We start from the raw sequence: 18,587 nt of genomic DNA on the forward strand, positions 1-18,587 counted from the left end.
TATTCGCCGCTTTGCTTTTGTTTTAATAAGTAAGGTGGAACGATCAGTGAAAACATGCATTTGCTCGCAGAAGTACTGCATAGATTGACGCTTCACCTGGAGTTCCGCCAGCAGCCTCTTAGCAGCCTCACCGCATTTTTTATTGTTAAATTTTAAATAAGTGAGGTGGTACGATCAGTGAAAAATAAACTTTGCTGGTGCGAACCAACACGACGCACAACACCCACGTTTTCCCTTTCCACTAACACGACCTTATAGCACATATTATTGCTTGTAACGTGAAAATGCAGTAATATGTTGTCAACATTGTTTTGCAGGGCACCGGTCAGGTGAGCCAGCGGGTCCGGCTGGCCACGCAGCTCTTTTCGCACACGGTGGGCACCGCCATCAAGGAGCTGCTGCCGCGCCGCCGACCACAGGCCGAGGCTGTCTTGACGGCCAATGCGTGGTTTGACGTTTTGAACAGCCGGAGTCAGTTCGACGCCACAATCGAGCGGTCCGCCTATGGGAGGACTGCCGAAATCAAAGCGGTCCAGGACCGGGCCCTGGACAAGATGACGTCTCTGATCTCCGACACTCGTAAAACGTCTGCAAAGCACCCCAACGGTCATCGGAGCATGCTGCCGTTCCAGCAGGGAATGCTACGAACCACAGTATCTCTCCGTGGGCTGTACGAAGAGCTCCATCGTACTGTGCCCGAGCTGCAGTTTGTCCTGACCAGCCACCTGAACCAAGATTGCTTAGAGAACTGCTTTTCGCAGATCCGGAGCCTGGGTGGAGCGAATACCACGCCCAACGCGGTAGAAGTGCGCTCCCGCCTGAAAGTGCTGCTAATGGCGCCGGCTCCACAGGTGGCTGCTTCCAGCGGTCGAGCAGTACTGCAGCTGGAACCCAGCGACTTAATGTCGACGAGCCGCGCACCGCAGCAGCTCCCGTGCGTCTCCAACGAGGCCCTGGAGGGCCTGCTCATTCAGGTACTTAGACCTACCAGCTGTGGGCACTGCCTGAATTGCTACATGTCTATTGTCTACTATCCTCCACGCCCTTGGAACGTATGAAATTTTGCAAATAGAGGATCATATGATTCTATCTTATTATTAAGCACTGCTTTAAAGTAATATTTTAAGTTTATAGTAGAGATTCTTATTTTATGCATAATCGTGCAGGCATACAAAAAACGGCAATGTCTAGGCATGCAGTGCCAACTGCCAAATATAGCTGATTTGGCATTCGTACTATCATTGCATCCATTTCCAGCTTTGACAGTTCTCAACTTTTCCAGTTTGAAGAGCCGGACCAAGAACTGGCGGCACGTGAGGACAAAGAAGCAGAAGGAGCCTACCAGGCAGTAGCCGCTCCTCCATCTTCATCTCACGAAGAGGTCACGCCTCTCCAGTCGGAATCTGCGACAGCTGGAGACGAGCGCCTGGAACGGGAGGCCCTTGCGTTTGTCGCTGGCTTCGTCGCGGCCAAGTGCCGCCACTTGGATGCTGGGCTGGGACAGACTACAGACCAAGCTCCGCCCAGCTCAGTCCCATCCAGCTGGGTCCGCGCCCTCAGCCGGGGTAGGCTCACCGTGCCATCGCCGAACTGGATGACCATCGTGGAAGAGTTCGAGGTCATCTTCCGGTTGATGATGGGTGCTACCGTCGACGGTCAGTCCGGTATCGTGCAGAGGCTGCTGGCGGCACTCCAGGTAAAGCGTCCATCTCTGGACGCCAGGATCGCGAGGAAGCTGGTGACGACGCGGGTCCACCTTCGGATCCGCTCACTAAACCAGCGCCAGGACGAAGTCGCAGCCGAGAGGCGCGCCGCCAAGCAAGTCCGCCAGCACGTCCGGAGTGGTGAGCTGCATTTATTTCTTTTCGACTTGCTCGACATTTTTATCGCTATCATTCAATCGTCTTCAATCGTCATGGTAATCAAGCCATTGTAACCAGCTCTATGAGTGTAATGTCTGCATTATCTCTCCTATTTTTGTTTTGCACTTGAATGTGTCTATTTATTGCGCCCAGTTCAATTGGACAAATAGTCGAAATCGGAGTTGGCGTTAAACAGGACGGATTGCATGCTATATCTTGACTTTGGTAATCAGTAAAATTCCGGAGAGTCAGAATAGTTGAAGTGTCTACCGACCCTCCTTTCCGCTAGACCAATCGTTTAGTAGTGCTCCCAGCGAGCAGTGTTGTTACGATAAGTGGTGCTCGCGCTAAGATATTGTACACACTAAATTTTGGGGTTTCCCACTTTACATTAGTTTAAGCTCACCGACCGTCGCCATTTCAACAATCACTATTCACTATTAATTCTATCTTTATTTAAACAGCACCTTAATTAGATAGATTTTGTGGCCATTGATACGTCCACGTATTGCAGAGCTCAGGCCACCACTTAGGTAAGAAGGATCATTGATTTCACTTGACTTTGTTTCAGGTAAATCGGCAGGAAGCAGCTGAATCAGGTGGAGAACGCACTGCGTCTGCCGGCGGCGTCCAGTGCCGACATCTTTACCCCGGCATCACTCGCCAGTGTGGAGAGCGCTGTCACTTTCTGTCTTCTGAGGCTGTCAGACAGTTCAGCCGGGCAGCGAGCAGCTCCCGGCGCACCATCACTGGGAGCCAGGCCGGCCTACGCGAGGAGCGGATCACTTGTGCTTACGACTTCGTCCTGGCGCTGGTTTAGTGAGCGGATCCGAAGGTGGACCCGCGTCGTCACCAGCTTCCTCGCGATCCTGGCGTCCAGAGATGGACGCTTTACCTGGAGTGCCGCCAGCAGCCTCTGCACGATACCGGACTGACCGTCGACGGTAGCACCCATCATCAACCGGAAGATGACCTCGAACTCTTCCACGATGGTCATCCAGTTCGGCGATGGCGCGGTGAGCCTACCCCGGCTGAGGGCGCGGACCCAGGGCGTGATCACGCGAGCTGCCGGCTTGGCCTCTCTGGACGCGCGCAGTGCTGACCCCTGTTGAACAGTAATTTTGGTTCATTCATTTTGTGCGGATTCGTGGTTGCGTGGTCGACAGTCGCTTTTGCTCATTCATCTTGTGCCGACTCGTGGTTGCGTTAACCATTCGTGATTGCGTTGTACCGACTCGTGGTTGCGTTAACCATTCGTGGTTGCGTTAACCATTCGTGATTGCGTTGTGCCGACTCGTGGTTGCGTAAACCATTCGTGGTTGCGTTAACCATTCGTGATTGCGTTGTGCCGACCCGTGGTTGCGTTAACCATTCGTGGTTGCGTTAACCATTCGTGATTGCGTTGTGCCGACTCGTGGTTGCGTTAACCATTCGTGATTGCGTTGTGCCGACTCGTGGTTGCGTTAACCATTCGTGATTGCGTTGTGCCGACTCGTGGTTGCGTTACCCATCGTCTGTGTGCCCGTGTGTGCGGGGACACGGACCACATGTGCTCCCTCACTGGATGGATATTGGATAGACATGCGCGAGCAGTGTTGGGGTCGTTTTGTTTCCTGTCATGGAATACATCTGTTGGTGGTTCTTAATTGGTTCGGTACCTAGGCTTTCGGACGGAGTGAATCAATGCTTTATTTATTGTGCCCATGTGGCCGAACAAAACACGTTATCATCACCATTCACCATCCAGATACACCCCAGTTGCCCGCATGGCTTTGGCCCCCGGGACCCTAACACCGATAGCCCCGCGATTACGCACAGGAACATAAACCAAAACATAGTCCTTGCAATGCATTCCTCCAGGCTCCATCGCAGTCCTTTGTCTAGCAATTTTCGGAGTACGTATCTGCGGTATCGCGTCCGTAGCAGCCTTGGGAGCTGCTGGTGACTACAGGGGCCTCACGGGTCCCGAGTCATGTGGGCCATAGCACCACAGGGCACCGCATCTTTTTCGAGATAAATAACCGTTATGAAGCATGTCGCATTTTCCTGAGCATGACCTGGCGTTAACATAACTTAAGCGCCTGCCGGCCCTCGCCTGCCTGCGGCTGACAGCTGACGAGTGACGAGCCACCTGGAGATCGCCAACTCAACCCTAATTACGGCGTTGTCCGCTAGGTGGCGGGGTCGTACGATCCAAGTCGGGACAGGGGATTCTCATAATTATTTTGTTATCATATTTTCCCCCTTTTTAAAGTCATTTAAAAGCGCTATTTGACAAGTAATTTTTCGATTAGCAGCGATTCCAGCCGCCGCGTCAGGGTCCGGATGGAGCCAGGGAGCGTATGCTCCGGTGACGTCACCATAGTGTTGCAGATTTGTAACATTAGCGAGCCCGGACGATCTTACCTAACTTATACGGCCTTGATCACAATCAAGACTGAGCACCTTGTGATCTCAGTGACACCGCAGACCCATCTTCTGTTTTGCATTTTCAGTTTTCAATTGAAATGCGAGTTCAATCTGGGAGACACATCTTGCATCATTATGTTTAAACAATTATTAAGCTACTACTATTGGTTTTTCTTGTGAACTTCACTTCAAAAGTTGATTTAATTTTGAAAGTTGATATATAATTTGCATAATGCTACGATCACGGCGCACCAAATCACAGATAACTTAATAATAACTCAGCAAAAGCCATATTCTTTAGCAAACTATGAGCGCTATCTGATCCATGCTGCGTTGAAATAATTAATAATCGGCAAATTAAGTCAAAATATGACAACTCAATTAGCAGAAACTTCATAAAACTCTTATTTGTGAGGCAATGCGCAACAGAAATACGAGGGAATATGGTAGTAATCTGGGAGCAATTGTGAAGGATTTCCCCTGTTGTTGATAAAAAACCACATGGTAACAAATTTTTTAAGGCAAAGGAAATCCTTCATTAGGAGTTGAAGGAACCATTTGATTGGCCCATTTTAGTTAAATATAGGCCGAATGTTTCGATTTCGACCCCATTTATCGTAATGAGACGAATCTAATGGTTTAGTGGTATGTCTTTTGAACACATATAGGGCTTGGATTTCTCGTCAGCCTGCCTGAAACACACCATGATTTGCATGCATTGCTATGAGTGAAGGAAAATTCTTACGCCGTGATGACGTCAGGGTAAAGGAATTCTGAAGCTCGTGAACGGGGGCTGCGTCAAACCTACAGGGTGTCCCATAAGTTCGTTCTCACCTTTTATTTGCATGTAAAACATAGTACATTGCGTTTTGATATGTTTATAACCCCTCAATGTGCTCCCCATTTCATAGGCAAACACATGAATACATGCTGCGACATGCCAACTGGCATGTTTGGCAGCATAGCAGGCTTGAAGTTAGCCCAGACTGACTTGGCATGCGCCGTGAGCTCCTCAATGCTGGAACACCGCTTCGCTTCGACGAGCCTCGATTTCAATATTCCCAACACATTTTAATGAAATTTGGATCCGATGAGTTGCCTGGGATGTGATCTTGCCACACACGCCTATCACAGTCTCCTGGCACTGCTTTTATGCTTTGCTTGACCTCTGCACTGATGCACTATCTTGCTTGAAGATGGGCCTACGACCTCCCGGATGCCATTTTCTTCTAAAAAAATGTGGTCATACTTGCGGTTCGAGTTAAGCTAGAAAGCTGAAACTCCTCCTAGATGTTCTTGGAGAAGCATTCTGCGTCCCAAGACTGTTTCTGGAGCATCATTCGCAACGTGATCAGTGTCTGGACGCATATTACCCCACATTACCATGACCCTGGCCTTTTGCATAGGAATAAAGCTGGATGACACAAAGGCCTTTTCCGTCGCCCATATGGGACCGTTTTGGGGTTTGGACGGGTGTTTTATCTCAAGCACGGACTAGGTAGTCCAGATGACCACATTGATGTCATCGGCCCTCCAGTTTTTTAGCCTCAGGCATAACGAAACACATGTTTGGCCATTTTAAGACGTTTTTGACTATTTTGAGCCCTCCGGTAAGTAGAGCTTAAGTCACCTTGAGTTAGGTACCCCGAAATGATACTCTTGGACAGCTGGTAATACATCCTGAAAAGCCTGTTTACCAACTTGCTAACGCTAAGACCTTTTTGACGGCCATTTTGGCTCCACACAGTTTTGGCCACATGGCTCACTCGTGAAAGCTGACAAAAAAAGAGCATAAACTTGCAGCGATTGACTCCCGACAAATCATCGGCGTCACTTGTTGACTGTGCGTCCAGTTAGCGACAGACATTGGCTACATACTGGATGGCCTCAATTACCCTCAACCGTCGTGAATGGCCCAGTGCGGTCTAAATACCGAGACGTTCCCGTATCAGAGACCTCTATGTTGCGGCGTAAGCCGTCTCCAAAGGAAGTGAACTCTCTGGCAAAAAATATTTTGTCTAGACGAATTAGTTACCGTGGAGCACATTCACAGTTGCCATGGCAACCCCAAAAGCTCAGTTACAAAATAAATTAAGCGTGGCTTTAAATAAGAGAGCCTCTAAAAGAAAAATTTAGGTGAGAAGGAACTTATGGGACACCCTGTACTCACGAAAAACTTGTTGAAATTGCCAAAATACCTGCCAGCTTCCTGTATCACCTGCTACTTGCTAATGTACTGAAAACTTGCTAATTTACTTGGTATTTACATGCCTAAATACCGTGAAAAGCTTGTGACGCGTATCCTGGCTTGATTGTATCACTTGTTACTTGCTAATGTATGTAGGTACTGAAAGCTTGCTAATGTACTAAAAACTTGCCAAATACTTGCCTAAATACCGCGAAAACTTGCCGCTTTGTGACGTTTATAACATACGACTTATACAGAAGCAATGATTTTTGGAACATTTATTAGTAATAAATCGTTTTGTTTATTTCGATGTAAATTCAGGGTTATGCTTCCGTTATGTATTTCCGTCTTCTAACCTATCTAATCGCTTTCATGCTTGTATTTCGTGCCCTACCTATTCTACAGTCACACTACGTTATTGGGGCCGGCGGGTGGTTATAATGAAATACCCTGAACGGTGAACGGCTTGTGAGTTTTACAGCGGTGCGATCGCTGGGGCTTATCGTTGACAGAAAAGGGTAAATACTATAAATATATAGTATATAAAATATAGTAAATACTACACAACCATCTGTACTAAATACAGATGGTTGTGTTGGACCCCTTTGCTATCAGCCCTCATTTGCCGCTGAAATTATGGCTTTACCGCCACTTTTATTCAAGTTATTCAACCTTTTCTTGGATTCGCATGGTTAGCGACGACGCGCGTTGCGATATCCCTCTAGCGGCCGCTGGCGGAACTATCGCGCACGGCCGCTTGCCGCTCGGGCCTGAGCCAGTCGCCGGCTGCCGGGATCTCCGGAACGGCGCACACTGGTCGGAAATGCTCTCACGAGAGGCCACAAGCGATTCCAGAGTTTCGGATTATTTTTATACAGATAAATTTGAAATTGATCAAATTATTATAATTAGGCAAAAAAAAAAAACTACTACAGGTGACCAAAAATAACTTATCAGCCCCCAAGATGGGGTATTCCAGAACTCGGAAACTGACGCGAAGCAAGAGGTTTCTTGAGCCGGATATTCAGAGTCTTATTGCTGATAGACACCAAATTGAAATCCCACATACTACACATCAAAATGTTCGTTATGAAGTTGCTGACTAGTCAGTGCAAACTATTTGTATACTTTTTCCCCAACTAAGATTAACTGTAGCTTTTTTATGAAGGCTCTCCTACAGTGAATCTGGAATGTAACTGCAAAGCTTAGGTAAGGAAACAACAGGTAGTTCCCTCTAGTTTCATTCCGATTTTTTCGTGAGATGAAGCAGGATTCAAATTTACACCAGCAACATAAAAGCTAACTGCGCATATTTGCGCAAAATTTGCAGGAGCCGATATTCCTACCCAACTACCGCCCGCACCGGCCCCAGTATCGGCTCGGCCGCCGCGCCCGGCTTACGCTGTCTTGTGTGGCCTGCACGCATCCATGTGTAGTTGACTGGTCATTAATAAACAGATGCGCTTGAGTTTAATAATTTTGTGAAAAGCGCAGAAAATACAATGTAAAAAAATAACATGTATGGTTTTATGTATGCATGTATGTATGGATTATGTATGTATGTATGCATTGAAATCAAAAGCCTTCCACATATTGCGTGGCGATTACGGCTTGCATTCAGAGAGCCTTGCTATTGGTAACCATCACCCGGCTGAAGAAAGTGGAAATTGAAACCTTCGTGAACATAAGATGCAAATATAGGACCTGTCACTGGCGTCAGGTGACCTTGCGCCGTCTTTTAACATTAGATCACAATTCCGGTATTTAACCCTGGCCGGACCGATTGGTTTTCTATATTGGCCGGGGAGGGTTGGTGCAACTCCCTCGCCGTTTCGCCTCTAATTGAGCTGGAGCCTCGCGGAAAAAAACGAGCGTGTGTGCCGTTATAAAACGCAACGATTACTAACCCATTTTAAGTCTTAGGTCAACCAATGACCTCTTAGGTCAGGTAAGTGCCACAAGGCACGGGCTCGGTTTTTGGTCAATTACTTTGCCAAAAATGGTCGCACTGCCACGATTTTGCCATCATCGTGTTTGTCTAGCTCAGGCGCGTCGAACGCTATACTTGGTGTTCGGGTGAAGTCAACTTAACCTTCGCCCCAGTGGGGGGGGGGGCATATGTTACCACCCTGTCGCGTTTTTTGCGTATAAATAAAAAACCGCGGCGCGTAGCGCCGCGCCGCTTGGGGTAGCTTTTTGTACATCAATTTTGGACAATGTGTGAAATTGACCCCAGGTCATGTCAGGTCAGGTCACCAGGTCAAGTTAACTGACCAAGCCTAAAAAAAAGTTTGCAATCATGTCCAGCCTGCAGTGTTTGTCAGAGAGGTTTCAAACTTGGTGGATTGCATGATGTTATGGGCGCCTAAAATTTGTATATCTCGGATTTTTTATATCCGTGACCTAAGGTCAGGTCAGTGACGTGACCTTTCCATTATAAGTCAATGGAGAAAAATGAAAATGCCTCTAGATCCGTGTGTACGCATAGGAACAGTCCAAATATTTCAGAATCACAATGATTTGGACCACCCGTGACGACCAAGGTGTCTTTTTTGCTGATAGCCTCTAGAAAGGTCATCCGAGGTCATTTGTGGCTACAAACAGATTTTTGCCAATAACTTTCGATTGGAAAGAGATAGAACGCTGGGGATGGTCTCATTGTGTTTGTCTTGTCAAGACGCATCGACTGATATGCAACATGACCTTTTCCGGTCAGGTCATGACCTTGACCTGAGGTCAAATTTTCAAGTTGACCTTTCAAGGTCAAATTATAGTTCATTCGATGCGTCTCGGCGAGAGGAACACGATTCTGGCAATAGAAATGTCGTGGCTTTTTTTAGTCAAAAGTTATTGTCGAAAAACACTTTTCGTAAAAACAGCTATTTTTGGAGTTTTTGCCCTCTGGAGGCTAAACCGTTGACCTGAGGTCAATTTTGATAATGACCTTATCGAAAGAAGAGTTCAAGAGCTATCGATTGCTTTTCCACGCATTTTTCTAGCTATCATAGTTTCTGAAAGAAATGCATGTTTTCTGAAAAATATAATGACGTTTGGCAAATTTTGACCTTTGATGACCTCCAGTGACACCAATATTACTCTAAGATGAAAAATGACCGATATACTTTCAAACGTACGCATTGAGAGCTATCGATTGCTTTTTACCGCGTCTTTCTAGCCCTCTTAGTTTTTGAGTTAGAGGTGGGTGGTAACATATGCCCCCCCCCCCCCACTAGGGCGAAGTTGGCTGAGACCGCCACTGGGGCGCGGGTTAAGGTGTTGACCTCGGGCCAAGGTCAGGTCGGAGCTCCTCAGGTCACGAAAACGGTTGAAGGAGGTCATATCGCATATCGTTCGATTCGGCAGGTCTTTCCGAGTCCACTGGTGGCTTTCCCGACTCTCTAGCTCCAGCTGATCAGGAGTTATTGACGAAAAACTTATATAGCCTTAGTGCCGTCATAAATGACGTCACCTAAAGTCAACAATGCTAAAGTGAAGCACCGGACCTTGCAAGGAGTGCATGAAACCATTCCCGGTGCACGAATAGGGTCTTCCAATTTTTCTTGTTGACTTATAGTGGTGCTAGATCCTGTATTATACTCAAATATGACGTTATAACTTAACAGCTTCACGTCATATATTTAGTGCTTGACATCCAAATGATAGCTTACATATAACAGAGAAGGTATGCAAAGTTTTAAGAAGTTTTCTTCACTAGTTGCGAAATAAAAAGCAAAAAACTTTTGCGGAAAGACCGCTGGCCTCTCGCTAGAGCGTTTGGCTAGTTTTGGGGGATGATTTCGAATTTAGCACCCATTTGAACATTTATAAAGTAATTTTGACGCCTTCGTACCATGTCACGAAGCTGTCAGTGGTGGTTGACACCTACTATGGGCAGCTAGCAAGACGCCTACTGGTTGACCTGACCAGACCCGACCTGGCCTAAATACCTGAATAGGTACATCATCGGTGATCAGACCTAACATGAAACTCGTGATCAGCGCCCCGAAAAACTTATAACAGCCTAACTCAGCCTTACTCTCCGAAGTTTTAACAGGTCTCGATTTTCCCGACTTTTGAGTCATTGACCTGAGTCTGACCTAGAAGGTCAATCAATAACCTAGCCCCGCCCTGTGCGTTGGCGGCTACCAAAACCAAGATTACTTTACTTATAAGGTTAGTTCACTAAAGGATTTTTGCAGCCCAGATGACGTCACATAATATGGTAGCGATTTGGTAGCCATTTGCGAATACATAAATGACTTGCGTGAGACATTTATAATGCAAGGTATTGTTCATGGCCTATATAGGGTTTGTTATGCTATAATGTAAATACCTGCCGCACTCTCGTATTTTGCCTTATAATAGGTAGTGATAATGGGCAAATTTGCGATTTAGATCGGGCTATTGAGGATTCAGACGACTCTAGCATAATATCACCAGGTTTTCTGTCATTATTTTCCTTTATAGTGTATGTTCATCAGAGGTTGGTTTATCTTTCTAGTTGAGGTTTATTTGCCATTGGGTCTACAGTGCAGGGATATTTCTATCTCGCACTCCTCTGAGATGCAAAGATAAGAATTCATTATCTCTGCATCTCTCTGAGATGCAAAGATAAGGTCTCGAGGGTTCATAGCCAAAAATCAAGAGTTCAAGTGATGATGGGTCAATAACCGAACGGCATTTTTAATGGCTGTTTATGTATGAAATTTATGAAATAAAAACAAACTTCTCTAAATGTTTTTTTACATAGATGAATACATTTAAATATCATATTTAATTAATTAAGAATAAACCTCAACATAGAAAGATATAGGAATTAGGATTCCTCATGGCTCACTCGTGGAAGATTGGATACCTTTTCCTCGCGTGTTACAGAAAAACCTCGCTCCTTCGTCGCTCGGTTTTTCAGTAACCCGCTTGGAAAAGATATCCTTATCTTCCACTCGGAGTCATGAAGAATCCTCTATGTATCGCACAATGAAATTGAAATGCTGATGAGTGATGAAATTTTTATTCAGCTACAAATGTTCCAAAAATAGCTGTTTTTACGAAAAGTGTTTTTCGACCATAACTTTCGACTACAAAAAGCCACGACAGTTCTATTGCCAGAATCGTGTTCCTCTCGCCGAGACCCGTCGAATGAACTATAATTTGACCTTGAAAGGTCAACTTGAAAATTTGACCTCAGGTCAAGGTCATGACCTGATCGGAAAAGGTCATGTTGCATGTCAGTCGATGCGTCTCAACAAGACAAACACAATGAGACCATCCCCAGCGTTCTATCTCTTTCCAATCGCGAGTTATTGGCAAAAATCTGTTTGTAGCCTCAAATGACCTCGGATGACCTTTCTAGACGCTATCAGCAAAAATGACACCTAGGCCATCACGGGTGGTCCAAATCATTGTGATTCTGAAATATTTGGACTGTTCCTATGCGTACACACGGATCTAGAGGCAGGCATTTTCATTTTTCTCAATTGACTTGTAATGGAAAGGTCACGCCACTGACCTGACCTTAGGTTACGGATATAAAAAATCCGTAATATACAAATTGTAGACGCCCATAACAGCATGCAATCCACCAAGTTTAGAACCTTTCTGACAAACACTGCAGGCTGGACATGATTGCAAACTTTTTTTAGGCTTGGTCAGTTAACTTGACCTGGTGACCTGACCTGACATGACCTGGGGTCAAAAATTTTACACATTGTCCAAAATTGATGTACCAAAAGCTACCCCAAGCGGCGCGGCGCGTAGCGCCGCGGTTTTTATTCACACGCAAAAAACGCGACAGGGTGGTAACATATGCCTCCCCCCCACTGGGGCGAAGGTTAAGCAAGCGTCACACTTCTTTTTGCAACGAAGGAGAGGCGCTTTACCCAGAGATGCTTGCTAATCAAATCAAACCAAACCTAACCAAACCAAACCTGGCCTAAACTTACCTACAACCTACAATATTGAACCTACAACCTAAACCTACCACCTTAAAGGGACTATCCCACCTTCTAAAATGTTCTTAAAACCAGTTAAATTGTGCCCGACTTTATAGATTGGATGACCAGGAACACGGTTCTGGCATTTATTTTTCATTAAACATCTTAGGCTTCCCAGGAAAAATCAAGCCTCACTGAGTCAAATGGTATGCTTTTTATTACGAGCGAGGGAGCGCAGCGAGCGAAGCGAAGTCTTTTCAATATAACGGAAAAATCTCAGTATGAGCGGCCCGGCCCGGCCCGGCCTGTAACGCTTTTGAGAGGATTATATCTCAGCAACCACTGGACCGATTGGCCTGCGGTCTTTTTTGCTGGGTAGCCCCATCCCTTCTACCCCGTTATTGACTACTTTTGACACATCTCAGTGACCGTCGTGGCACGTGCCACGTGAAAAGTCAAGGGTGTTCAAGCTGTTTTGCAAAAGTAGTGATTTTGAGAGGCTCGTATGTCAGCAGCCGCTTGGGCGATTGTCTTACGGTAATTTTTATAGGGTAGCTGCATCCCTTCTACCAAAGGTCGGATACTCTTGATCTATGCGAGTTACCCCTACTGCACGTGCAAAATACAAAAAGAAGAGGTGCCAAATTTGTTCCCATTTCAATAACTCGGTAATTACTCGGGCGATTTCGCTGAAACTTGGCATACAGGTAGGCACCCACTAGGCAATGCATTCCCATGTGTTGCGGTTAGGGTGCTACTGCACGTGCGCACGTGCAGGGGGCGCTTCCAGATCTCGAGAACGGCTGGGCCGATTGCGCTCAAATTTGGTACACGGTTGGGGACCGGTTAGTAGGGTGCCGTGCAAAAGTCAGTTTGGACCCCGTTTGCACGTGCGCACGTGCAGAATGCCGCTTCCAGATCTCAGGAACGGCTGGGCCGATTGCGTTCAAACTTGGCACACCGCTAGCGACCGGTTAGAAGGGTGCTTTGCACAAGCCCCGTTGGAAGTACCCTCTCGCCCTTCCGCACGTGCAGGGCTCACTATCTCGCTCGCTCGTCCTTCGCCCAAAAGGCATTTTACTGGTAATATTGTAGTCCTCAACTTAGGCGTCAGCCCAGCTCATAACTCGGCATCATTTGTATGGATCATTATGGGGTGAAGGGATTTTTGTAGCCCACGTGACGTCACGGTAAAGGAATTATGAGGCTCGTGAACGGGGGCTGAGCAAAACACCATAAAGGCGAGGGTTAACCCCCGCCGGACATGTTGGTTTTCTACATACGCGCTGGCCGGAGGAAGGGGAGCGTTGGTTCGACCCCCGCTCCGTCGTTTTTCGTCCCTGATGGAGTTAGAGCGTCGCGGAAAAACGAGCGTGTGTGCCGTTAGGAGACGAAGTGACTAGTACCCGATTTTAAGGTCTCAGGTCAACCGGTGACCTCTGAGGTCAGGTCAAGAGGCCCAAGACACGGGTTCGGTTTTTGGTAAATAGCTTCTTAAAAAACGGCCGCAGAGCGCGATTTTAGCATCAACGTGCTCGCCTTGCTCAGGCGCGTCGAATGGTATACTTTTTTGTTCGGGTGAGGTCAACTTGAGGCGTTGACTTCGGCTCAGGGTCAGGTCAGAGACCCCTAGGTCGCGAGGTTGGTCAAAAGAGGTCATGTTGCATATCAGTCGATTCGGCAGGTCTTTCTGAGTCCATTGGTGGCTTAACCGTCTGGCTAGCTCAGTTTGATCGGGAGTTATTGACGAAAAACTCGTCATAAATGACGTCACGCAACGTCAGCAATGCAAAATTGAAGCATCCAAGGAGTGCATGAAATCATGATCCGTGTGCTTGAGATAGTTTGAGATCGTTCCCGGCGCAAAAATTGCAGCTTTCATTTTTCCCCCATTGACTTATAATGGTGAAGTCACGTGACCGACCTGACCTCATGTGATCTTCAGGAAAAATCCGAGACGTACAAGTTGTGAGACCACAAGGGGATACACGTACTGTAAGTTTCATCCCCCTGTGAAAGCTCCTCTGGGACTGAGGGCGTTGCGAAATTGCGGCATCCGAGGACCGTGCAGAGGTTCACTTATGACGTCATAGGTCAGTAGCCTGACCTGTCCTGAAAATCTGGTTGGTGTCACAATATTTGGCTTGAATCAAAGGTCAGGTATGCCTAGTCGCAGCTCTCTGTCGCTGGCGTGTTCGGAGCTATCACGAAGAAAATAACTATGGGAAGGGGGCGAGGATTAAGCTAGGCTGGGTTGGGTAAGTTTGGGTCAAGTAGTAGGCGTCCCACCAGCACCATTTGTTCATAGCAGGTGTACCTAAACCACCAGCGACAGCTTCGTAACAAGTTGTATTGGCACCACGACTTCTCAAATGTATCAACGATCCCTTCCCTTAAAAAACTTCCCTTAAAACCGTGAAATTCGAAACAGTCACACGATATCACCAAACGTCAATGACCTTGACCTGGCCGATAAGTCAACTTGAAACCCATCATAATGCATTGGACAACCTCAGTGTCCTGATTTTCGTGAATTTGGGTGGAAACCCATACCCGAACAGATTCTCTTTGCGACGTCCCGGAAAGCTAAACGACGTCCCTGACAGATAAAAGTCGACAGGTATATCGAACACCAAAAGCAAACAACAAAAAGAAATATCACCTCTGTGGCCTAAAAACACGGCTATGCAAAATCACAATAAATATATCCCAAGGCCTCACAAACCCACACTCAACTCATCTTTCCTACACCGCTGGCCAACTGCCGTACCAGTACAGTAAACAACGCGGTTTTATTTTCGTTTTCTGTGCGTCAGATATGGAAGTTTTTTCCTTTACCATGTGAAGGTAATAGCTGCCATATGAAGGAGAAAAGATGTCGGAATAGAGAGATCTGAGGACGTCGTTTTCCACTTTTCAGTTTAAGTAACTGTGCAGTGTATAGATAAAAATAAATCATGCGAATATATTGCTTCGACATTTATCTATAAGCACACAACATACCTTTTGTATCGAATCACATGTAACATATTTAATTATTTTTTTCCCTCGGAAGGTCACAGTAACGGGATAGCGCTGCCCCTCGAGCATGCACTTCAAAGGTAGTTAATTTTGCATATGTTGATACTGGTTGTTTAAAAAGTTTGTGTTTATTTGTTTGAATGTAAATTAAGTTACCGAATTTTAACAGTTTTAATTTAAGTACGCCGTCCTTGGCTTAAAAATACACGCAATGTTGGGGACGTCGATTGACCTTGTCATTCCCGTTTAATCGACGTCGGTACAAAACTGAAAAGTGCACAATGATTTCACATTTTTTACAGCCAAGAAAAATTCAGCGTCTTGGAGTTTTCTTGATTGAATTTCATAACAGGAAGCTATGGAAATTAATTTTCCTAACTGTTTTCCATCTCTTTGTTTTGACGTCTGTTTTTTACGTCACTCCTCTTGCTCGATATAATATCACTCCTATGACGTCAATATTTAGAGATAGCCGTTGGCTCTTGGGCTGATTTTTGTTGAAACATATTTGTTGTTGACTGTTGTGTACGATAATGGACAAGAGATTAACATCTTCAAAGTGTTGTTTTTGTGTTTGTGGTGAATAATTGAATTTTGTATTGTACTAGGGGCAAACTGGCATTACTTTGTGTCGAGGTGCCTTGAGGTGCTATTATTAGAAATTGCCAGTGAAAATCGCTAATTTCAAGAGATTTAAGGGATCTTCAGTGGCTTAGGCTCCGCACCGATATCGACGTCCTTTTGAAATAGTGACGTCCTTGCGGCTTCAATCACACTCTCCGGAAAATCAATTTTAGGACACTGGACAACCATCAGTTCACATGTTGGCACGGCTATATGTAATCAAAATAGAAGTCTGGAAACGCAGTTCGTATACGGCAAATCATTTCGGTCTGACATGGTCTCCGAAATCAGATCAAAGGTCAAAGGCCATTGGTTTCAGGATCATGAACTGTATAAGGAATGTGTATCCAGTAACGTAGATACGTTCGAGGATACTCAAAGTCTTCACGATCGGCCGCTTTTAGCGCGAGTTGCTCGCGAAAAAACGAGAGGTTTTAACTTTTATCCGACCCACACCCCTAAAAGTGTGAGGGATAGCCCGCACACGGATAGCGACAGATATCCATCTAACCTACCCCAGTAACTATATTTTCTACATGTAAGCATATGGTGGCGATATAATGCAGCCAAAATTATCACAACAGTTACGTGCTTTGTTCCGGGCACCACATAGCTGAATGTTCCATTTTTCTTCTCCTTTTCCTTTTAACTGAATAAGATTGAACAATACGAGGGGTTATCGAAAAGTTCTGATCAGCACATAGAAGATATAGACCGATTTTGATGATTTTTGGTTGGTATTATATTTGGTTCTCAAGAACAATGTTCCCGCAAAGAAAATCCTGAGAAGTGGTTTTTACTCCCCCCAGCCGGCCCCCACTCACCGACGAGGTACTCCGCCAGCGCCTCGGGCACGGTCGGCTGTTTGCGACGACAGAGCGCCACGTAGCGTCGGATGAGGCGCATGCTGAGCGGGTCGAACTGGCTCGGCGGCTGCACGCAGTTCTGGTGCACGTAGGTAATGTGCTTGGCCAGCCTGCAGCGAAACAGTCAGCCGTTAGCTGACCACTGACCGACACAGAGCGGTCAGTCACCACACATCACAGCTGCTGGCCAGCCTCACCCCGGACTGAGCTACGGCTGCTGGCCAGCCTCACCCCGGACTGAGCTAATGCTGCTGGTCACCCTCACCCCGGACTGAGCTACGGCTGCTGGTCGGCTGCTCCCCCGAGGTGGTCTGTTATTCACCCGGAGCCGGAGGAGGTCCGGGAGACCGCCGTGGCGGCGGCCGCCAGAGGCGCCCACAGCCTACAGGCTACACTTCATTAGAGGTGGAGGGAAGAACAACAACTGAACAAAGGTGGTGTGTTAGTGCTCGTCTGCTCACCTGAGGTCGTTCTCCTGGTCGGCCTTGTCCATGAGCAGCCAGAGCAGGTCGAACCGGGAGAGCAGCGCCGCCGGCAGCTGCACGTTGGCCTCCACCGAGCGGCGCGGGTTGTAGCGGCCGTACGCAGGGTTGGCCGCCGCCAGAATCGACACGCGCGCGTTCAGCGAGCACATGATACCCGCCTGCGAAACGGAGCCCCTCAGACTGACTCGGGGATGTACCGACTCGAGACGACACCAGGGGTGGCAGGGGTGGATAAACTGATTTCTGTCAGTGGTTTTAACAGGTTTAAACCAGTTGGCAGAAACCATGGTGTCAAAAACTGGCAAAAACTCAAGTGGCCAAAACTTGGTTGTTTTTCGTATTAAAGGGACTATCCCACCTTTAACATGGGGTTTGAGTTGAGATAGCCAAGTTTGCGGCGAGGTTCAGAAACCACTATCTATCTAGGTTGCAACCCCCGCGGCCTCTTGGTGTTGAAGAAATTCGTTCCCTTCATTTGAAAATGGGCCTTGCGCAAGGCCCTATCTTCAACATGGAGCGACCGTTAGTGTGACGTCACCTCGTTTAGTCATTCTGATTTAAATGGGTTTGTTCGTTGAAAAATCGCTTAAAACTTGGTCTGAACTTTGTTGTGGTGCCTACAGAGTAAAAAGAATCAGCTTTATGACAGTAATGTGGCCTGGGGAAAGAGGTAATTTTGGGCTGTGACGTCACATATTTGAAAGTTTGTGTTTGGAATATGGGAAGCCTAAGATGTTTAATGAAAAATAAATGCCAGAACCGTGTTCCTGGTCATCCAATCTATAAAGTCGGACACAATTTAACTGGTTTTAACAACATTTTAGAAGGTGGGATAGTCCATTTACGCCATTCATTGAAACGTACAAATGCAAATGAAATGAAATGTACCCGGATGTCATTGGGTTGCACTGAACATTCTGAACTTTGCCTAATTAGTTTTCTGCTGCTTCAAATGTCTTTGTTCCTTATCAACTGTGATAAGGCTCTTCCGCTTTCTCCACTTGCAGACAAACATACTGTCCCTTCTGAAATTGCCTAAACCATTTGTGTTCAACGCTGCATTACTATAGTTCGTTTTTTGAAGTTCGACCTCACTGTAAACATCTTTTTGAACACAGCACGAGGATTGCTAGGTAAATCACTGAAAAAACTGGTTAGCGCACATGTATCAGTGATATCAATAATATTTTCAAAATAAG

At 46.5% G+C, this 18,587-nt stretch overlaps 1 protein-coding gene across 1 annotated transcript in view; it reads right to left on the bottom strand.

The window, feature by feature from the left end:
- Nucleotides 1–18,587, bottom strand: part of LOC122377462 (DNA replication licensing factor MCM7-like) — a 60,461-nt gene that overhangs the window by 23,428 nt on the left and 18,446 nt on the right. The window contains exons 3-4 of the mRNA XM_043357516.1: nt 17,365–17,546; nt 16,862–17,013 (exon numbers count right to left, since the gene is read on the bottom strand). Coding sequence (XP_043213451.1) covers nt 16,862–17,013; nt 17,365–17,546 — 334 coding nt within the window. The remainder of the gene's footprint in view (nt 1–16,861; nt 17,014–17,364; nt 17,547–18,587) is intronic.

This window comes from Amphibalanus amphitrite, unplaced genomic scaffold, assembly GCF_019059575.1.
Source record: "Amphibalanus amphitrite isolate SeventyFive unplaced genomic scaffold, NRLGWU_Aamphi_draft 000045F_arrow, whole genome shotgun sequence".
In the NCBI taxonomy this organism is placed as follows: domain Eukaryota; kingdom Metazoa; phylum Arthropoda; class Thecostraca; order Balanomorpha; family Balanidae; genus Amphibalanus; species Amphibalanus amphitrite.